General features: G+C 50.1%; 1 protein-coding gene across 1 annotated transcript in view; it reads left to right on the top strand.

The window, feature by feature from the left end:
- The first annotated feature begins 7197 nt into the window (after positions 1–7197).
- ASTN2 (astrotactin 2) overlaps positions 7198–22347 on the top strand; it is a 614387-nt gene continuing 599237 nt past the window's right edge. The window contains exon 1 of the mRNA XM_044992620.1: positions 7198–7294. Coding sequence (XP_044848555.1) covers positions 7213–7294 — 82 coding nt within the window. The 5' untranslated portion in view covers positions 7198–7212. The remainder of the gene's footprint in view (positions 7295–22347) is intronic.

Genomic DNA, 22347 nt, shown 5'->3' with positions numbered 1-22347 from the left:
CATCCATCCACCACAAAAAATTAGGGCCAATAGGCTGATGACGAGGACTGTTACCAGTCCTTTTGTACCATCAGCTGAGGCTGATGATGAGGATGGATTTCCATCATTTTGTATGATCAGCTTATGCTGATGATGAAGATGGATTTCCATCCTTTTGTACCATCAGCCGCCCATGGCGGGGGGGGGAGCAAGGATGTTGGTGTTGAGTGCTGCACTATCGCGTCTATCTGCAGCATTCAGTAAAGATAGGGTGACATGTAAAAGAGTCAGAGGATTGTTTTACCTTTCGCTTCTGGGGGTGGGTGGGGGGTGGGTGAGTAGATTGCCAAGCTATGCCCTGACCCGCGGGCACTGTGTTTGACCCTAGAAGCATTTGGAGCTCAGCCAAGAATGCAAATAATTTTAGGAGGCTGCAGGAACTGTGGGATAGCTTCAGTCCTCCAGTCCATGCGCATCCATTTGATTCTTTGGCTTTCCGTTACGCTTGTCACGCTGCAGTGCGCTGAGTCCCTGCTATGGCGTCTGTCTGGAGATTTTTAAAAAAGGATTCTGAATTTCATCTTCTGTAACGGAGCGCTGATAGAACGGATTTGCCTGCCCTTACAGCGATCACATCCGCATGGTCCATGCGGGAGCTCTTTTTTTTATTTTGATTTCGGACTGCATCGCCACTCGTGCTGATCGGAGCTCCACGCTGGGCAAACAGGAAATATTCATTAGTTCGCGGGGCTTTTCCTGTTTACCTGACCACTGCATCCGAGTTCAGATTGCGGTCCAGAGCGGTCACTGGTGCACTGTGGGATAGCTCCCGGAGGCCAATACCGTCGATCAGCGTCCACACTAACCCTAATCCGATATGTTAATACCGATACTAGCGTTACTCCTCTCGTTAGGGAGGAGTACAGAAACCGGTTTAAAGAGCCATTAAAATCGATATAAGGTGCCTCCTAGTGTGGACGGTTTTGGCGTTAAATCGGTTTTACGCTCCTAAAACCGATTTAAACGCCTAGTGTAGACCAGGCCTTAGGCACAAGCAACACAAATGATCTCCTGATGTTTGTGTCTTTGGCCCCTCCCTGACACTCTGTCTCTGGATTCTAACGCACCCACCCACACAGCCTCTAGATGCCAGGCTTAGGCCAACTCGGAAAAGCCTTGGCCAGCCCAGCCCATTCACCACTCCCCTCTGGCAACAGGGCTGTTAGAAGAGGTGACTCAGAGCAAAACTCCTGCCCAGCTCCAGAAGCTGTGGTCAGGTCCGGCCTCCTGATTCGCAAGGCCCCTTCCAAACTGGTTGCGCTACATAAGAATAGCACAAGGTTCCTAGCTCACTGTTGGTGCTGTGTAAATAACAATACATGGCTGCAGCCACAAAGCACTGCAGGGGCGCAGATGGGTAGGAGGCACAGGACTTCTGTTGCACACAGCAAAACAATGCTGAGGTTGAGAATTGGAAGGTGCTCAAATACCATAGTGATAGGGATGAGAAAAGGACCTCCGCAGAACTTCCCCTCCCCGTGAACAGCAAGGTTGCAGTCTCATTGACCCAAGACTTTGTCATGATAATCTTTTGTTTATAGAGCACGTTCACCAACCCCTTTCCCGGCTACTGAAGTGCACCCACCTCTGGGCTGGAACACAGCAGCTGTCAACAGTGCACAGCAAAGTCACACAGCCATTTAAAACAGGATGGGAAGGCAACTGCTGTATCCAATTCAAATTATAGAGGGGATTTTAGGAGGCTGGATTTACATGCATTACCCAAGACTGGCCAGGAAATTGGGGCTAACCTCCCTGAGCTTGCAAAACAGCCACTTGGGATCTTTCATTTGCTTTTTCTATGAAAGGCAACATCTCTAGCAGACCCACGGTGGATCAGTATTAACCCAGAGGCAAGAACGCCACCTACTGAATCACAAATGTCATTTCCCGCATAGCCTAGCTTTTTCTCAGGCGGTGTTTCTCTGAATTGCTGACCCAGTCTGTCCCCGTTCAGCTTGTGAGAGCTGACAAAGAGCGCAGCTTGAGTGGTGTGGTTGTATACCACAGTTGGAGACCATCTGGCTGCAAACCAGCATTTATACACCACAGTTCAGAAGCAAAATTAATTCTGTGGTATTTCCTTTGGCGTATAAAAATCCTTCTGCTCTCTCCCTTAGCACCGCGTTTGTCGCTGATGTGAGCCTTGCAGTGTGAAATAGAAGCCTCTGATTACATCATAGCTGTGTGTTATGACTTGTCTTCCCCCCACTCACCTACAGCACAATTTGCCATATCCATTATGGACCGTATAAATTGTTCTATATATTGTAAATACATATATAGTGCATTTTAATGATCGCTGCTGTATATCTTCGGTAATAGGGCCAATTGAAAACCACTTCAGAAAGCCTCTATTGATATCTTTTCAATAGCCTCCTAATCTTCTGCACCAGCTGATAAAAGATGCATTAGGCAAGGCTGTCCAGAAAACGCGCTCACACGATTGTAAGTCAAAGATAATGCTTCACCTGTGGCCACTTAGACCAAACTGCCTTCCCCCCACCCCCCTTCCTTTTTAACTTGGGTTGTATTGACATGTTAAGTATTTCCCAGTTAAGACGTCTGTATGCAGTTACCCAGAGAGGCACAAATCACAGGACAGGCTGAATCACATTCAGGATATTGTAATACAGGAGACAATGGCAACACCGCTGATTTACCCCGCCTACGTTTAAAAATAAATCAAAGAAAATATCTCTAGGTTTCCATTTAAAATCCACTCAGGTGAGGGAACAGGATTAACGCAGGCCGATTTCAGCCCAGCCAAGCTTCCCCATGTAGTTCTGTCAATATGCAACCTGCTTGTAAAATGTGTGCTAGTGGCTAGTCCACACAGTAGATAGCCTACTACTGCTACCAACTAACAGAGTTGCTCTGCTCATTACTCCTCCTCCTCAAACAGCAAAGGTCTGTGCTTTTGGTGTGGAATGTCCCAGATTCAGACCTTACTATCAGCCTGTGGTTGGATTAGATACAAATATTCTCTCTGTGGGCCAAAACATCTAATTATTTGTACCACAACAGTGCCTAAAGAGTTCCATTGATATGTCTCCATGCACATACTGAGAGAAAACTCAAACCCAACGAGTTTATTATTTAATAGACAAGTGGAAAGTGAGACAGAGGTGAAGTGACTTGTCCAAAGTCACAGAGTTAGGAATAAAACCCCTGTCTTTTGATTCCCTATCCGCTAGAGATAGACCACAGCAGCACTTACTGTAACTACTACTTTACTTTCAGTATTCTCTACTGTTTCACTCCTGGGCTTTTCTTGAGCAGAGGTGGCCAGTTCTGTTGCAGCTTTATGTGGCAGACCTGATCTTGATGCTATTAAAGTCAATGGCAAAACTGCCACTGATTTAGGGTGACCAGATGTCCCGATTTTATAGGGACAGTCCCGATTTTGGGGTCTTTTTTTTAATATAGGCTCCTATTACCCCCCACTCGCATCCTGATTTTTCACACTTGCTGTCTGGTCACCCTACACTGATTTCAAAGAGAAAAGGAACGGGGTCCTGGAGACTACATGGAACCCTTGAAATTAAGGCTGGGACCTAATTTAGGGTTGAAATACATCTGGGTAATGCACTATACTGGAGTGCCAATTAGTTTCTGAAACCTTCAGCTTTCAGTGCCTAAATACACCTGGCTTAAAGCAAACTCAGTATAAAAAAAACCACATTGTAAGCAAACTTCCATAAATAACTGTCACTAGCACATTATTGATTATTAAGTGAAAGTATTTTTTTAAATCCAATTTTCTTCACACTACCCAGGCTCCATTTCTCTTTTGAGTGGTGCTCCTTTTAGACAACAGGAATCCATGAAGTTACTTACACTTTTGTTTATAACAATAATACCTAGCTTTTATATAGCAGTTTTCATCAGTTGATCTGAAAGCACATTACAATCTATAATGCACTTATCCTCACAAGGATAAGTGAGGCATGGCAGTGGCATCCTCTCTTGTGTACAGATGGGAAACTGAGGCATGGAGAGGGTAAGTGATTTGCCCAAGCTCACACAGGAACTGTGTGGCAGAGCAAAGACTTGAACCATGGAAATGTTTTTTACTGATGTAAATGGTTTCATAGAGATTTGCGTTTACACTATTTGGACTTCGGACTTAAAGAGCCATAGTGTCTCTTTAAAGAAAGCGGTTAGAAGACAGTCGACAACCTGCATGTATATACATAGAAAAGGCACCTTTAATCCAAAGAAATGCTTATCAAAGGTAGTAGCTGCACGTCATATATGGAGAATCTGACGCATACTACAGTCACATGCCATACTCAAGGTCACATATTTAGTGGCAAAGCTGGCAACGGAGGCCAAATTTCCTAATGTCCAGTTTGCTGCTCTAATCCCTAGAACACGCGGCTCTCATGGCTTGATTGTGGGCAAGAGAATAGAGAGAACTTAAGTACAACTACAACTTCATTTTTGATTGGTCAGACCTACAGCTAAACTGCACCCAGTCAATTAAGAGCTAATCAAAAAACCTTCTGTTGGGCGCTCCACAGAGAATCCAGATCACCCTATGGGTCTCTACATGTGGACAAGGGGGATCCAGTGGACATAGTGTACTTAGATTTCCAGAAAACCTTTGACAAGGTCCCTCACCAAAGGCTCTTACGTAAATTAAGCTGTCATGGGATAAAAGGAAAGGTCCTTTCATGGATTGAGAACTGGTTAAAGGACAGGGAACAAAGGGTAGGAATTAATGGTAAATTCTCAGAATGGAGAGGGGTAACTAGTGGTGTTCCCCAAGGGTCAGTCCTAGGACCAATCCTATTCAATTTATTCATAAATGATCTGGAGAAAGGGGTAAACAGTGAGGTGGCAAAGTTTGCAGATGACACTAAACTACTCAAGATAGTTAAGACCAAAGCAGATTGTGAAGAACTTCAAAAAGATCTCACAAAACTAAGTGATTGGGCAACAAAATGGCAAATGAAATTTAATGTGGATAAATGTAAAGTAATGCACATTGGAAAAAATAACCCCAACTATACATACAACATGATGGGGGCTAATTTAGCTACAACGAGTCAGGAAAAAGATCTTGGAGTTATCGTGGATAGTTCTCTGAAGATGTCCACGCAGTGTGCAGAGGCGGTCAAAAAAGCAAACAGGATGTTAGGAATCATTAAAAAGGGGATAGAGAATAAGACTGAGAATATATTATTGCCCTTATATAAATCCATGGTACGCCCACATCTCGAATACTGTGTACAGATGTGGTCTCCTCACCTCAAAAAAGATATTCTAGCACTAGAAAAGGTTCAGAAAAGAGCAACTAAAATGATTAGGGGTTTAGAGAGGGTCCCATATGAGGAAAGATTAAAGAGGCTAGGACTCTTCAGTTTGGAAAAGAGGAGACTAAGGGGGGACATGATAGAGGTATATAAAATCATGAGTGATGTTGAGAAAGTGGATAAGGAAAAGTTATTTACTTATTCCCATAATACAAGAACTAGGGGTCACCAAATGAAATTAATAGGCAGCAGGTTTAAAACAAATAAAAGGAAGTTCTTCTTCACGCAGCGCACAGTCAACTTGTGGAACTCCTTACCTGAGGAGGTTGTGAAGGCTAGGACTATAACAATGTTTAAAAGGGGACTGGATAAATTCATGGTGGCTAAGTCCATAAATGGCTATTAGCCAGGATGGGTAAGAATGGTGTCCCTAGCCTCTGTTCGTCAGAGGATGGAGATGGATGGCAGGAGAGAGATCACTTGATCATTGCCTGTTAGGTTCACTCCCTCAGGGGCACCTGGCATTGGCCACTGTCGGTAGACAGATACTGGGCTAGATGGACCTTTGGTCTGACCCAGTACGGCCTTTCTTATGTTCTTATGTTCTTATGTACTGTACTGATATGAGAGGGCTACCACCTTATGGGCCAGGAGTGCCAACAGCTTAATTCCTAGCACTAGTGGCCAAAATAATTTCTTACCCCATAGATCAGTGGTTCTCAAACTGGGGGTTGGGACCCCTCAGGGGGTCGCAAGGTTATTATACGGGGTGTTGTGAGCTGTCAGCCTCCACCCCAAACCCTGCTTCGCCTCCAGCATTTAGAATGGTGTTAAATATTTAAAATAGTGTTTTTAATTTATAAGGGAGGGGTCACACTCAGAGGCTTGCTATGTGAAAGGGGTCACCAGTACAAAAGTTTGAGAACCGCTGCCATAGCTGAAGCCTGTTCAGAAGCAGGATGGCACCAAGCTTCACCACATGAAGGTTTTTTTCTTTGTTTTTTTTTTTTAGTGAAAAGTTACAGAAAGAGGGATATGATGGAAATATCCTGAAACAATTGTGAGTGACCATGAACTGAAATAAGCCCTAGTTGAAGGATACACCATTCTTTTAAAAAAAAAATTGGACTTGGTCACATTTCACCAGCATGACCTTGCCATTTCAGCCCTCTTTCACCACCAGAATTCAAGGAGTATTGCACAGTTAGCAGCAGTATTTGTTTCCCCATCTCATCCTTTTGCAGGAGAAGCTAAGGCATCAATACCGGAAGTGAGGAAAAATTCAGTCTCCATAGCCAATCCAGTCTTTGTTTTTTTAAGTTATAGACACCGCAATACCCCCCTTTTTAAATAACACCTTCCCCTAGAATGACAGAGTTTCTACTACATTATCTTATAATAAGGCTACCTTCTTATACAAACTTTTTTTCCCAGCATGCCTTTCAGTTGGCCCTTTAAATTAGGCAGCGCCAAGCAGCTGCTGCTTTCAAGGGGCCATTTTGTGGGTAGCTGTTACATCTTTCAACTAGTGAGCAGTTGGGTTTTTTTTCTTTTCTGTATTGATGAAGACAAGGTATGTGATCACATTTCCCTTGTGTAGTGCTAGCTAATTTTTATTATAAAGCTGGTTCATGGTGTTGTGAATACGTCTGCACTGTTGAAAAGTCTCCTCCAAGGCCTTCAGTCTCAAGTTTGCCTGAACTAAGCTCATGACAGGCTCTGAACTGAAAGCGAGGGAGAGAAAAAGCCACTGAATGGAAGGGTAAGAGAACAAAGAGCTGATCAGAAAGATTAACATGTGAGCAGGTGGAGGGAGAACCGGAAGGCTGCTAGCTGCAGTGAGAGAAAGAGAAAGATAGAAACAAAATGGAGTTAGTATGAGACCAGACTGAGTTAAGGACAGAATGACTGAATGCAGGAAAAGCAGATGGTAAGAAAGAGTCTGATTAAACTGGTGGATGGACTGGAGCAACAGACAAGAAGAGCAGGTTCAGGTCAGTGGCACTACATCAGCCATGGAACTGTCTCCCCGAGACTTACCGGAAGAGGTGTTGAGGGATTTTTGCTCAATAAAGTGAAGAAGAGTGGGGCTAAAGTAAATAAACTAAAGAGAAAGAAAGTGGTTTAATGGATTGGGGGAAATGAGGATCGAACCAGACTAATTGAAGGAAGGTTTAAATATAGAGTCAGGAAGCAATTAAAGGGAAGATGGGGTGGATTAAGGTGGACAGTAGGAGGGAAAGAAACTGTGGGGATGACATCATAGAAGATGAAAGAAGTGAGAGAGAAATGGAATAATAATTGTCAGGCAATGGAGGGAAAACTGGAGAAAAGAACTAGGGGGATAGAATTGGAGAAAAGGGGTGGAATACCGGGTTGGGTTAGTGGAAGAAAATAAGAAGGGAGTGTGGGATGAAAGGTTTTGGCTGAAGTGAAAATTAGGGGAAGTGATGAACTGCAGCGGAGGGATGGGCTAGAGACCAGAGGAAAGAGAGATGCAGGAATTAAATGGTTGAGGAAGACAGGAACATCCAGGAGCAAAAGACTTGGGACTTTCCCTCCTTTCTAAAGGAAGTGGACTAAGGAAAGAACCATCAGTGACAGTAGTTCTGGGAAGCTGAAGTAGATCTGAGAACAGAAAAGAAAAGGGGGGTTACGGACGGGGGGAGGGCATATTGGGGAGAAGGTTTGGTTGAAGAAGGGCATGGCGTTATGGGGGTAAATGAAGAAAGGAGGGGAGCTTGGCTGGAGAAGGCCTAAGGAGAGTTCCCTGCAGGAAGAGGGCTAGAAAGGGGATGGGAAGGGCAGGGGAGGTTCCTGGGATTAGGGGCAGTGGGCGGTTTGGGGGGGCTGGGGAGCTGGGAGTGAGTGGCCAGGAGGAGGCTGCGGGACAGCCCTGAGGAGTAGGGCGGGGGGGGGGTCTGTGGGGCCGGCCGGGGCTGGGCGAGGGGAGCCGAGGGCAGGTTCTGGGAGCCCCGGGGCTTGCCGGGGGAGGCAGTGGGGGAAAGCGGCGCCCCAGGCCGGGAGGGGGCAGGCCCGGGCGGCGCGGGGGCGGGCAGGAGGCGGAGCGCGGCGGCCGGGGGCGGGCCGATAGCAGCAGGCTCAGTCGGCTGGCTCGCCCCGCTCGGCTCTCCGTGCGCCTCCCGCTCCGGCTCCGGCTCGGCTCCCCGGCCCGGCATGGCAGCTCCCCCGCGCTGCAGCCGGCTCCGCCGCGCCGCCGCCTCCCGGTCCCCGCTGCAGCCGCCGCCGCCGCCGCCTCCCCCGGCTCCGCTGCTGCCGCTGCTGCTGCTCCTGGCCAGCGGGCCCGGCTCCTCCGCCTCGCGGGAGCCCGACAGCCCGTGCCGGGTGAAGACGGTCACCGTGTCCACCCTGCCCGTGCTCCGCGAGAACGACATCAGCTGGAGCGGCTCCCCGCCGGCCGCCAGCGCCGCCGCCCCCGGCCCCTCGGGCCCCGCCGCCGCCGCCGAGTCCCGGCTCCTGCTCTTCGTCCGCAACGAGCTGCCCGGGCGCATCGCGGTGCAGGACGATCTGGACAACACGGAGCTGCCCTTCTTCACCCTGGGTGAGGCGGCGCGGGGCGCCCCGGAGCCGGGGGTCGCTGGCGGGGGGGGGGTGTCGCTGCCCGGGCGAGGGGCGCCTCGGAGCCGGGGGGGGGGCTGGGAAGGGGGTGTCGCTGCCCGGGCGAGGGGCGCCTCGGAGCCGGGGGTCGCTGGCGGGGGGGGGGGTGTCGCTGCCCGGGCGCCTCGGAGCCGGGGGTCGCTGGCGGGGGGGTGTCGCTGCCCGGGCGAGGGGCGCCCTGGAGCCGGGGGTCGCTGGCGGGGGGGTGTCGCTGCCCGGGCGAGGGGCACCCTGGAGCCGGGGGTCGCTGGCGGGGGGGTGTCGCTGCCCGGGCGAGGGGCGCCCTGGAGCCGGGGAGGTGGGGAGCTGCCCGGGCGAGGGGCGCCTCGGAGCCGGGGGTCCCTGGGGGGGGGGGAGCTGCCCGGGCGAGGGGCGCTGGACTAGGGGACCCGTCCGGGGCATGGGAGGCCGGGAGGGGACTTAGGGGTCCGGGGGACCGGGCGGGGGGTTTCCTTCACCCTGGCACCGGCGGGGTGGGGACCGGGTCAGAAGGGCCAGGCGGGGAGCTGCAGCCTCCCTGGAGGCGGGCGCACGGAGCGGAGTTCATGGACTTCTCCCTGCTCCGTGGGGGTCCGGGAGCGGGGCTGAGCCAGCTGCTCTCGCCCCCCGGGATGGGGTGCAGTGGGGGGCAGGGGATCGGGGTGGGTACCCGGGCACACGGCCGGTCTGCCCCTGTTCCCCGCGGGGACGCAGCAGAGGTTGGATGGGGTCATCTCTGACACCCACACGGGGCTGAGCAGGGCGCCCGGAGCCTGGATCGAAGCGAGGGGCTCCGCTTTGCGGGAAGGGGGCAATTTCTGGGTGTCGGGAGGGGGCAACTGAGGCAGCGTCCTGCCCTTCGGTGGGGGGTGGGGGAGCTTTGTGGTTGGCTGGCGAGGAACTTGCCCTCCTGTTTGGGATCCGCTCGGAGGACGCGGGGAGATGATGGAGGGAAGGAAGCAGAGGAGGGCTGCGCTGCTGGAGTGACTCCGGGGGCCTGATGGGCAGTGCCCCCAACCCCTAGGCAGGCTGGTGTTTGGAGGGGGAACAAAGTACCTGCCACTGCTCCAGGCCGGAGTGGAACTGATGGGCTTGTGGAACACTGAGGCGTTACTAATGCTGGGGCAGAAGCAGTGGTGGTGGGGGGGATATGATACACAACCCCTCATAGCGAATTCCCTGGGGGTCCCTGTCTGTCGTCCCCCCCCCTTACTGCTACTTTCCCTCCCATCTCCCTTAAAGTCCTGTGTCCTGGTGGGATGCCGTTTCGGGGGAAGACTAGCTGGCATTATCTCTCTTCATGGTGGCTGAAATATTTCTATTTCTATTCATTTTTGCTCAGGAGTGGAGAGCATTTGACTTGATACAGCTCTTGCACCTTTTTAGGTGTGTGCCTCTGGGCTTTTCGCATACCTGTAGCTGTACCTGCTTTCCTTAGTTTAAAGACGTCCTCCTAGCTTTCCCTCCCCTTCAGTCCCTGTTGCAACAATGCACAGTGGTTTCCGTCTGCTCCATCACAGAGGGGCTCTTACCCTTGTCCTCTTGGGCAGGACTCCTCTGCCCTTGCAGATGTAAAATATAGGACATTCTTTATGTGGCAAGCTCTCGCCTCATCCCCGAGTTACCAACCAGTTTGATTTCAGAAATGTTCTTTGCAATGATCCTGCAGGAGCCACTTTAGTGCTGTCACGTTGCCGTGGTTTGATTTCCCTCCCTTGTAATTGATAGCTTCATTATCTTTTAGAGCTTTTTAATGTTTGCCTTTTTGTGCACATTTTTTTTCCAGAAGGGGGAAAAGAGCTGTAGCAGGGTCTCAAGGCTGCCTGCTGGCTTGTCAAATAACCGGTTTGGAGCATATTGTCTCAGCCTGCAAAGCAGGGTGGTACTACTCATACTTAACTGTCTTCTGCACTCCTGGGGAATGGCTGGCCCTGGAGACGCTACCACTGAGCGTAGGGCAAAAGAGGAGATTTTATTTGATTGCTTATAAATATTTTGGCTGAATGCTCTCTGATTACCCCTGCTCTGTGTGATGCTGTAGCTGTCAGGGTCTATTACAGCATGCCTGCATGTTTCTCCATACTTTCTAAGATTTCCTGGGAGCGGGGAACAATTAAAATGGGTTATGAGAACATCTTTCCTGCATGAAGCTAGTTGATCTCCTGCTCGAACATGGGATGTTCCTCTGTCTTGTCACTATTATCCTATTTTATATATTAGATCTGACTTGTTCTACTCCATGAAACTGAACTGTTTGGAATTCTGTAGCTAAAGCATGGTGTCTGCTGTGACAGATGACTGAAGGCTTTTGTTGATCTCAATACATCTCCTCTTTATCCACTAGCTTTCTCCTTCTCTGGGATCTAAGCTGTCTGTAATTTGAGTACCTGCTTGGCTTTGTCTGTGATGCTGATGAAGATGCTGCTTCATGCACCTCTGGTTTGACTTTGAGTGGATTGTCTTCTATGCATTTAGTGTCTCAAGCTATTATAGCCTATGTGCATGCTAACCTGGTACATAGCTGGGTGTTTAGCCGCAGACTGTTGTTTACAAGTGACTGTTTATTCAGTGAATGTGATATGCCACAGAAGTGAAATAACTAACTGCATCTGATGGTCTTTTAACCCCCTGGGAGGCTCCTCTAATAGAAAATGCTTGTAATAAATACTTGGATGCCTCCTAAACTGAGCTTGTCCGAGCCTTGCTCTGCAGTCTGCTTGTCTTCCTAGGAGTCTTAAGTCAATCACAAACAACAACAAAACCCCCAGAACTTAATAAAAAAATGTACTTCAGGTAACAAATCTCAGACTCGAAGAACAGCCCCTGATGGGCTGGGCTGGCTTTACCATACAGGAGATTGTGGTGGGGGCGGGGAAGGTAACAGGAATCTTTGATTCACCAAGTTGAGGTTTCAGGGCAAAACGCAGTTGCTGCAGGGATCAGGAGTGGATTCTCCCTAGCCCCACATTACACACCTAGCTAAATGCCTCAGAGGAAGGCAAAAGCACCTGCCTGTAGCCTTAAGTGTTAGTTCCTGCCATACGAAGGTCACTAGACCTGACAGGGCAGCAGTCTCATCCGGTACGGCAAATCCCATTGCAGTGGGTGACTTGGTGGAGGGACCCAGTATGCCTAAGAATTCCTCTACCTTTCAGCAAGCCTGTGCCTTGACTAGGGCTCACAATTAACCCAACTCTCTCTGTGCTGGCTCCTGTTACAGTCTCTTTTCTGTGCTAGATGCCTCAAGGTTTCCCCCAAAGCAGCGGATATTGACCTGGCTGCAGAGTATAAATGGGAACTTCCCCACCTGGGATGGCTTTGCCACAATTCTAAACATAATCAGTACCTTGCTTCTGCAGAAGGCAAACCCCCCCCCCCCCCGCCCGCTTCCTTTCCCAAGGTCTGTCTCATGAGTTGCTGTGGATACTTCCATACTGCAGTTTTTTCTGTCTCCAGGAGTGGCAAGAGGTCCTTTTGTATTTAACTCTTTCCTGGACAGTCACTGTAAACAATTTTGCTGGCTAGCTGGATTGCTTTTTGGGCACAATGAATAGTGGGGTTGTTAGAATAGAAGTCCCGCAGGCCTTTGTGTACTAGCGATAGTTATGGACCCAGCTGCCTCTGGCTTGGCGTGACCCCAGAGGTGTCGGGGGTCTGTGTGTGTTTGTGTGTGGTGGAGGGTGGCGAGACAGGAACGGAGTTACCAATCAAGCTCTGTGGTAAACTCCCTCAGGTGTGGTCCCTCATCCCCAGGTGACTATCCCTGTAGATTTTTTTTTCTCTGCTGCTTCCTGTTCTGAACTGTTCAGCAGTGCCCTGCAGTCTAAATAGCGTCTATATTTTCTGTGCAGCTTGCCAGACTCATCAGGATCCTCTGGGATGAAAGGTTCTGTACAAATGTAGGAAAAGAGGGAGGCCAGTAGTTCTGATCTTCTTGGGTGGTGAGGGAAATTGCCTTAAACGCTTAGTCCCCTCCTCGCTGCAGTAGTGCTTGCTGTTGGACATCAAGGACTTATTGACTGGGTTTACGGTAGCAATCTGTACGTAGACTTGGCTCCGAGGGCAAGTTTTCTTTTGAGTTCCGATTTTACAGGTACCTAGTTCATTCTCTCTGTGAGCAGGAGAATGCTTTTCATCTGCAGATGGCTCCAGATGTGTCCTTACCTCTTTTCTGAGGCGCTTATCCCAAACCGTCTACCTGAGTAGCTTCCCAGAGGAATTTAGCTCGAAGCAGCATAAAACAGAGCTGGTGGCGGGGCTGATACCAAGAACTTTGAAGGAAAGGTAGTTAAGAACAAAACAACCAAGAGCCTAACTTATGGGAATGGTCTCTTCATCTATTAATGGTAACATCTTTCTGGAGATGAATCAGAAACTTGTGGCAGCTTCTGTCAGGCACCACTGTAGAATCTTGATACGTGTCCCTTTTTTCTCATCTCAGTGATTATTTCCTTTCCTGTGAATGTCCACAGCTGAAGTGCCCCTTTTTGAAGCCTAATTGGGTTACACACCCTCCCTGCCTGCTTCTTAATGCCTCGAAACTCTCCGAAGGCCACAACTGACTTATTTGGTGGGGAAGCAATTCTGCATGAGTGGAGAAAAGAGCGTAACTTCCCTAGGGGGCATTGGCTACAATATAGGTGTCTTTTGATTAAAAGTTTCTACTGGTGGGAGCTGGAGTGTAGATAAGGCTCCCACGTCTGTTAGCATTCGTCATGCAGTGCCATCTGGATTTGCTCAAAGCAGGGCTGGGAGATGCATTGCTCAAGTCTGGTGGCTGTGGGAACCTTCTCCGTAGTAGCTGTAACCGTAACAGTGGGAAAACCTGCTAATAAACAAACCAGCCAAACTCAAGCAAAGCTGTGGGCTAAAAAGGCTGGACAATCTGAATCCGTGGGGGTGAGGGGAGGTACTCTACAAAAAGGACATGGGCTGATCTGCATCAGAAAGAAGCTTCTTCCCCTGTGATCATGATCTAAGAGATTTTCGTTGCACCTTCCCCAGTATGTGTAAATGTAAAAAGTTGTGCCAGCACGTCTACAGATGGCATGCCAGAGGAGTGTTTTAGCCCACTAGGGGGTGTTGGTGTCTGGAGATACATACTCTCTAAGCTCCAAGGCTGTGCAGAGTTCTTCTTCTGCAAGGGATTTCTCTATATGTATTTGTTTGAAACCAGCTGTGGGGTTGGCAGTGTTGCCATTGGATCAGAGAACCCAAAACAGGGTTCGCTAACTTGACTCCTCCTCTGATCGCCCCGGGGGATGTCCAGCTAAAACACTGGCCTAGCCTGACTTTCTTACTCCCATGAGAGTTAATCCCTTGCGTGCCCATACACGCCATTGCATTTCCCTGTGATTCAAGCACCAATGCTCAGTATGTTTCATAAGCCTTTTCTCTGTCTTAACTTACAGCCTGCCCCCCTCCCCCAAAAACCCCATGATGTGAACCCCAGGGTTGCAGAGCACAAAGCACTCAAAAGGCAGCCAATGGCAAGTTTAGCTTTTCCCCTTGGCCCTATGCATTATGCATTGATAGATAACACACCATCACGCCTGATTTTCTACGACCTTGGATACACCTGTTACACCTTGCAGTATTTTTTTCATTCTTCCGTTGTTTTCATTGGCCTAATGGTCCAGCATCTTCATTGAATTAGACTCTCTCTGATGAGGCCTCTTCTCTCTGGGGCGTGTATCGTGATTTAGTCACCAGCCATGTACTGTACAGCATCTATTCACCAGGCAGCACAGGCCGCTTTAAGTGCAGCTCAGAGAATGAGGCAGTTAGCTACCAAGCTAAACTAGATGGCCTATATATATATCCTGGCAAATTTTCACCATTGATCTGTTACTTACACTGTAGTATCTTACGTAAGAAAAATTTCCTGTGTACTTCTTGTAAATGACTTTAATGGGTTCTGTTTGACTGGCGTATGCAGCACTACAAGATGCTGTGTATCTTTGGGTGTCAGAAAAAAGTGTGTTTCTGCATATGCATTAGGATAATCGTTAATAACACCCCCACATGCAAGGGGCATGAGCTAAAGTGGTGTGTGCAACTTTGCTTTCACATCCCGATTTTTGTTTTTGATCCTTAGCTATGCAATCCTAACATCCTCTTAATGTCATTTTTAATGCATTTTCCTAGATTCTTTATTCCTGTTTTTGATACACTTTGACTTTCTACTGCAGCCATCTGGGTGCTTGAGCTGTCTTTAAAAGAAAAAAATCCCATACAGAATCTTTTTAATAGGGAGAATGTTTTTCTCCTTTCAGAATATTTGAACTGACGGCTCAGATCTCTTTAAAAAGAAACAAAAAGCGGCTTTTTGTTTCAAGCTGGAATTTTTCCAAGCTTGCTGCTTGCCCAAAAGTGGGATTTTTGGAAAGTGGAGGGAGTGAAAAGAGGGCAACAATGGAAATGCCTATGCATTTGCTGCTGCTGCTTTAACGATATAATACTACCTGCTTATAGCAGCCCCCTTTTAGTCAGTGGGGATTTTTATTGAAAAGCAGAATCTGATCTTTTAGTGAAACCACGGTGTTGAACCGAATCGCACTCCGAGTATTTCCTTGTCACCTGAGTTGCATTTGGCACTCTGGTGCTCTGAACCAAATGTGCGCCACAAATGGCGTGGTTCCCAATACTTGGGTTCCGCTGCGCAGTGAGAAGTAACTTGACTTCAATTAGTTGAAAGCATCTTCCTTTTCTACTGCACTGACCCTTTGTGTTGGGCTGGGAGAAGTCTGCCGTGCCCTGAGCAAGGCATTGGTTGGCATAACACTCTTCCATGGGGTGTATCCTTGTCTCTTGCTGGCTGTATCCAAAATAGCCCAGTCAGGTAAAGGGTAGCCACTTCCAGACTCACTCAACAGAATCGGAACCAGGCCCTGCCATGCAAAAGCACTGATGGGAATGCAGTGAAAGCAAGACTGCTTCGGAGGAGTCCCTGGAGAGAGAAGCAAGGGGATGTCACCTGATTCAGAGAACCAAGGAGCTTTGCCTCTTGAGGGACGCCTGTTTGTGTGGAACAGCCGCTATTAGAATGTATCCATTGGGCCAGGTAGAAATCCCTTATGGGGTGTGCTGTTTACTAGGCATGGCTGTGCAAAGATGAAAGGGAAAATGGAGCAAACTTTGTGTTTGGCTGCTCCCACCTGGCTTTCATTTCCGTGGCATTACACAGAGCAGAGGCTGCAGAACAGATCGGAGGGTGATAGAGGAAAGATATTGAAAGGGGCCGTGGGTTGTCACCTGTTTAAGTTAATGACTCATGGTTAAGACTACGATTTAATCAGGGGTATTTTTAGTAAAAGTCATGGACAGGTCACGGGCAAGAAACAAAAAATCATGGCCCATGACCTGTCCATGACTTTTACTAAAAAGACCCATGTTTGAATCTTGGAGAGGAGAGGGGGGAGCCCGTGGCACCAGCTGGGGGTGTGTGTGTGTGTGAGCCCCGGGGAGCCTGCTGCCGGGGGGAGGGAAGCCCCAGGGCTGTCTGAGCAGCAGGCCTCAGGGCCAGCTGCTTGGGTGACCCTGGGGTCAGCCACACTGGCCGCTGCAGAAGTCATAGAGGTCGCAGGAAGTCACGGAATCTGTGACCTCCGTGACAAACACGGAGCCCTACTCGTGGTCAATCGCCTTGACACCGAAGCAGTTTGCAAGCCGAGGCGACTGATGTGACTATAATGGTTCAGAGAGACGGGGAGGGCTCCTGAGACGTGGCCTCTGTTAAGAACAGTCTCGTGGGTCTAAGTGCAGTAGATACAGCTCTCTTTAAGGAGACTTTGTACAGCCAATACATAAGGCATGTGGGGTCTCTCAACGCCAGGGCTGGGAAGCAGGTGTGACTGGTGCCACTGCTCGTCCGTGCAGCTTACTGAGAGAAACAACCTTCAGGAGGAGGTAGTTCATGGCCTGAACACCTGTCAGGACTGGCAGTGGATCTGAACAGGCCTTGTGGGAAGGGGCAGTGTCTGTTCTGTCTAATTAATTCCTACTGTTCTAAACCAAGCGGCTGGCTAAGATGGGCAGCTTTGCGCAGCTGCATCGTGGGCTAGGCGGCAGGGAAACCTGTGTTTTATTCCTAGCTCTGCTGCTGACTTGCTGTGTGACTTGGGAATGTCACTTAGCTTCTCTGTGCCTCACTCCTGTACTGTGTAAAGAGCCACAGATGCTTTCAGAAAGGTACTGACATCCCAAGCACCAAGTCGGGAAATATGCTTGAATCTCTAGCTTTTTACTCCCCTTCAGAACTCCCTGTACCCAGCTGATACTTGTTTCCTGCTTCTCTTGAAGAGGTAAAAGGATGGGGAATGATTTAAGCTTAATACTTCTGAGCAGTCCTAGAGAGAACTATCAGTCTCCTGAATTGTGTTTAGACCTTGGCCACACAGTGGTCCCGGCCACACATCTCTGCTGCCTGGCTAGTGTGCCCCATCCCCAACTGCCCTGAATTGATGCTTGCTGCTGTCTGATGCTGAGACATCAGGATGCGGAGTGGGGGATCCCTTATGCATCCGTTTCTTAAAGCAGTGTCTCCTGCAGTTCATCCCTCCTCAGGGGGCTTGGTCATCCATAAATGCCTTTTTAAATAAGGGTTGCTGGGGGGGGGGGAAACTTGGTTCAAACTACCTCCGGCATCTGAACACAAGAATCACTGCTTTCCACGAGTACCCATGTTGACCAGCTAGTGGCAACAGAAGATTAACTATAGAGAGAGCAGCCCTTGCTTTCCGGCTGAATTGCCAGACAGCGGGTAGGAATCACTAGAGAAGGCCTGTAGTTGTGGGGAGAGCTGGTTTAACCCTCGTTTCCCCACTTTCTGTTCCTCTGCCTGCTGCCTTTTGGAAAGGGGAGGGGGCAGAAGTTGGGGTCAGTCATCTGGCCTAGATACCTTGGCACCCGGGATCTGCCTTTCCCAGGGCCATGGCACAGTGCAAAATGCACGTCTTTGCAATGTCGGGTTGGGAACTTCAATTCCCCTGTGTGTGTGTGTGATTGATTTTCAGGGTGGGAGGGGAGACATAAGAGGCCCCAAAATACCCATTCCTTAAAGCAGTTACTGACTGTCTTTGACTATTTATTTTATTTGCATTACCATAGTGTGGAGGAATTGTAGTCAGAGCCCAGGACCCCATTGTGTTAGCTGCTGTACATCTGCTTGACCCATGTGGATGAGACCAAATTGGTACGGACCTTGGCTGCTTCTGGGTGTGATGTTAACATGCGTCACTGCCTGACTCCTAAACTCCAAATGGACCCGTCGAGTTTCTTGGTGTGTGAAATGATCCCTGGGTCATTGGGACACTGGCTTGGCACCAGCGTTCTCTGAGGCAGGTGGAGATGGTATTTCCCTGCCGTGGGTGGGTGGGGAGGGATTGTTCTTATATCATGTTCCGTACAGACCTAGCCCCAGCATTTTCAGGTGGTTTGAAAAACCTGCCCATGATCATCAAGTCAGAGGCCTGACCAAGGTGCCTGGTGAAGGGAGCGGTGAGGCTGAGAGCTCAGACCAAACATAGTCCTATCAAGGAGGCAAGGGCCAGGTTTATTGGCTGCCTGGAGATGTGGCCTTCAGAGGAGAACTGCCCCCAGATTCATTTCTGATCCTGGTAAGTATAGCTTTGCATAGATCTCCTGTAAGGTGAGGAGGAAGTGGTGTACCAGGGTGGGAGGATGGCAGAAACCTGCCTGCGGTGCATCATATCTGCCCTTCTGCTGTACTGGAATAAAACACAAATTGTACAGCCAGCTGCACTGATGAGCTGCAGTTCGGAGGAGGAGAGCACCCAATGGTGCTCCATGCAGAGTGGCACTGGGGAAAGTGGGTGAGACACCCTGGACGGGCTGTGAATGCAGGAGCAGGGTGAGTTCTCATTCACAGGCGTGTGAGTATGAAGCGGCCTGGAGATCTCAAGCCATGCTCAGTTGGTACTAAGGACATAAGCAAATGTCCAAGCTGCAGAGTAAATCCATCTCTCTTGCCTGGCTCTGAAGCTCCAGGGACCTCATGGCTTTTGTTTCCATTATTAAGTATTGTGTATTTATCATTTTTACAGTGCCCAAGAAGTCTCTTTCCAGGACTCATAAACAGTCATAATCCCTGCGATAAAGCGCTTACCGTGTAACTGCAATGGTGATGAGGGATGGTAACACAGAAGGGAGGGGATGGAATGAGACAGTAGCCCAGAGGTCAGGGCACTGGACTGGCAAGTCCGGAGGGCTGGGTTCTGTTTCCACTGACTTGCTGGCAATGTACTTCATCCCCTCTGTGGCTGTTTCTCCTCCCATCACTTGTCAGTATTGCAGGGACTCTCTATCCAGTGCCAGCACAATGGGGCCCTGATTGCGGTTGGGGCTACTGAGTAAGGGATGGACAAGGATGAATTACAGAAAAACAATCCGTGTGCTGCCGAGCAGCATCTGAAGAGTTAACTGTGCCTTCCCGAAGGGCTCGGTGTCGCTCGTGAGACCTCTGTTCGGTTCCTGTCTTCTCACCCGTCCCAAGGTCCGCAGCCTGGGCTGGAGCGCTGAAGGGCAGAGGCTGCTGCAGTCATGACTCAGCCTTGGGGAGGAGGCTGGGATTCTGCTCGGCACCCACCATGGAAGGGAAACTGAAGCCTTGTTTTAGCATCTCCTGTGTGCTGACCAGCTCTCCCTTTACTCTTCTTCCCTCCCACCCCAAATGAACAGAGCAGCCCAGGTGCCCAGCAAATTCCTCCCCAGCTTCTGCCGTCTCAGGTGTCTCTTTCCCAGGCTGTCTACCTGTTCCCGGCCGCTTCCTAGTCCCCTGGATTATCGCCTGCCACAAACTATGTGCTCAACATTAAAATATGGGATCGAGTGACAGAAAGTGGTTGCTGGCAGCGGCGTGGGCTTTTTGCCTCTAACCAACTGGTCCGTAAGGTCAGCTACATGATTCAGTGCTCCCGAGTCAATAGCCTGCTGCAATAGCAAACACCCAGCTTGTGTGGGGTGGCAGGAAATGAGCATTGGCCTGCTAAACAGAGGGTTATGAGTTCAATCCTTGAGGGGGCCATTTAGGGATCTGGGACAAAAATCTATTCTGTGAAATCTGGGAGCTGGGGGGTGGGTGGGCTCTGGATAAGGCCTGAGCAAGGTGGATCTGCCCCCAGATACCGTGGTGCTGCTCTCGCTGAGTTTGGGAGCCTGTCGCAATTACTGACCTGGCCCTTGGGGTGAGAGAGGAGCCGGGGGAGAGCTGGGGACATGCCGGTGACCTCATTATCCAGGCAGGATTCACCCCTCGTGCTCGCTCTGCTCTCCTGCCTCGTGACACATCCGTTTACCACTGAACCAGGAATTCCCAGAGGGGCTGAACCCAGTGCAAGATGGCAGTCGATTGCCCCCACTTAGTCCTCAGTAATAAAGCTGCCTCTTCCGCTGTTGGTCAGCCCTGTGGCTGAGGGGGCTATAAATCCTGACCTAGTCTTGCCGGGTCACAGCAGCCGCTTGTGTGGTGCTTTCAATACAGTGGCTGTCAGATTAAAACCAGTGGTGCTGAGGGATGTGGGGAGAACCAGATCTGTCCTTCCTGTTTGTCCTGCCTCCACCTCCTGCCATCGTGCTGCGCTCTTGTCCTAAACACGTCCCGAGAGCAGCTGTGTGAAGGGAGGGGAATCTAACCTAAATTAAAGAGACTTGTTAATTTCTCCATCCGGCCCGGTGACCTGCCCAGGAGAGTCTGCCATGGCGTCAGAGCCCTGCTTCTGGGTGTTGGTTCTGGGCCTCCCCCGTCCCACAGTCCATCCCCCTGCCTGGGGAAACTGGGAGCAGAGGGAACCCAGCAAGAGGGGCCCAGGGTGGGCAATTCTCGGCTGAACTGCGGGTGGGTGTCGTTCTCCTCCAGCTAAGGTAATAGTGTGTGTTCTTTTCTTCAGCTCCCACTCCGCTGTGGACAACAGCAATCTCTCTAGGCTTGGGTACTTCCATGGCTCCTTTCTAAGCATTTAAAAATAGAAACCATGAACAATCTCCTCTTTCTTCCTTCGCAGCCGGCAGGGCAGAGCTTTATTGGTTTGTAGGGTCTGGGCCATGGAGGGTGGAGCCAAAGAGACGAGTCGGGTGTTCGTTTCTGGACACCTGAGGCCCATACTCATTCTGAATCTCTTGTGGCAGGGAGTCCCGCAGGCTGGGTCCAGCTCCTGGGGAGGATCACTGCCTTGCATTCCCAAGCCTCTTCCGTTGGTTGGTTCCCTGCCCCCCACCCCACAGTGGCAGGTTTTGCTCAAGGAGGGAGAGGTGCTCTTTTGGACCTGTCCAAACTGGACTTTGCCCTGGCTCCTTGTTGAGTAGAGTGGAGTGTACCTGGGTGGTGTTCAGCAGACGGGTTCGCTGTGTTTGTACCAGCTGGAGCTTTCTCAGGGCGTGGCTTCATTGGGACCCTGTTCACAGTGTGGCTTCGTTCCTAGATCGTAGGCCTGAAGGTGACCAGGGTCAGTTCTGTGCCTGATGAGACGGGGCGCGGACAGTTGGTTTACGTGGCACTGGAATTCCAAAGGAGCTAGGTCTGCAGACAGATAACTGGAGGGTAGATGCCGTTGATAATGGGGGATGCTCCAGAGGAGGTGTGCTCACTGAAGTGCCTCTCTCTCTCCCTTCCAGCATGGCCTCAGTGTGGCTAAAGGTGAACCTAGACCAGGGCTGGTTTTGGGAGATGGGGCTGCTTACATTGTGGGTAAAGGGGGCATCTGCATAGTGCTGGCACTTAAGCTCTCCCAGCAGCCTTGGGTAGGGATGGAATAATGCAGGGAAGCTGGCTGAGCCTTGAGAGGCTGTGGTGAGGGCTCTGGCACTGGAGGGACAGCTACCCATAAGGACCCTCTGGCGTAGCCTGGGAGGAAAGACATGAACCAGGTCAAGTTTCCATGCATCCTTGTAGCATTTCAGGGGTGGGGCAGGCATATTTGGTGATCAAGCCTATGGAATGCTGCTGAGGCGCCCCACAGGAGGCGTGTGAATGGTACATCCCTTGTCTAAACAGGCAGGTCCTTGCGAGCCCCTAAAAGACACAGGGAGTTGTTGTTGCTCAACCTGACTTGTTCGCATCAGGGTTCTTATCTTTTCAATATCCTGTGGAGCCAAGGAAAGGCCTTGGGGGCGCATTTGTCACCCAAACAGCCCTAGGCTTCAGATGCTCTCAGTGTTCTAGCAATAAAACCGGGCTCGGCACTGTGTACTGTAACAAAGCCCCTGGATGTAATATAGTCTGAGAATATTGCACCTTTCATCTTGAAAGATCCCAAGGTGCTTTCCAAACCGCAGAGTGTTACAGCCTGCCTCACTAGAGAATGCTGTTAGTGAGGGCAGCAGATGGTCTCTGCACCAACCCCCCACCACTCCCTTGTAACTTCTTAAAGAATTCTCCTCTCGGACCGGCAATGCCGTGGGCTCGCTCTGGACCCGAACATGAATTTTTGGAGGA

The sequence above is a fragment of the Mauremys mutica genome, chromosome 18 (genome assembly GCF_020497125.1).
Source record: "Mauremys mutica isolate MM-2020 ecotype Southern chromosome 18, ASM2049712v1, whole genome shotgun sequence".
Taxonomy (NCBI): Eukaryota; Metazoa; Chordata; order Testudines; family Geoemydidae; genus Mauremys; species Mauremys mutica.
Note: the sequence above shows the minus strand (reverse complement) of the source record. Positions and strands in the feature narration are given on the sequence as shown.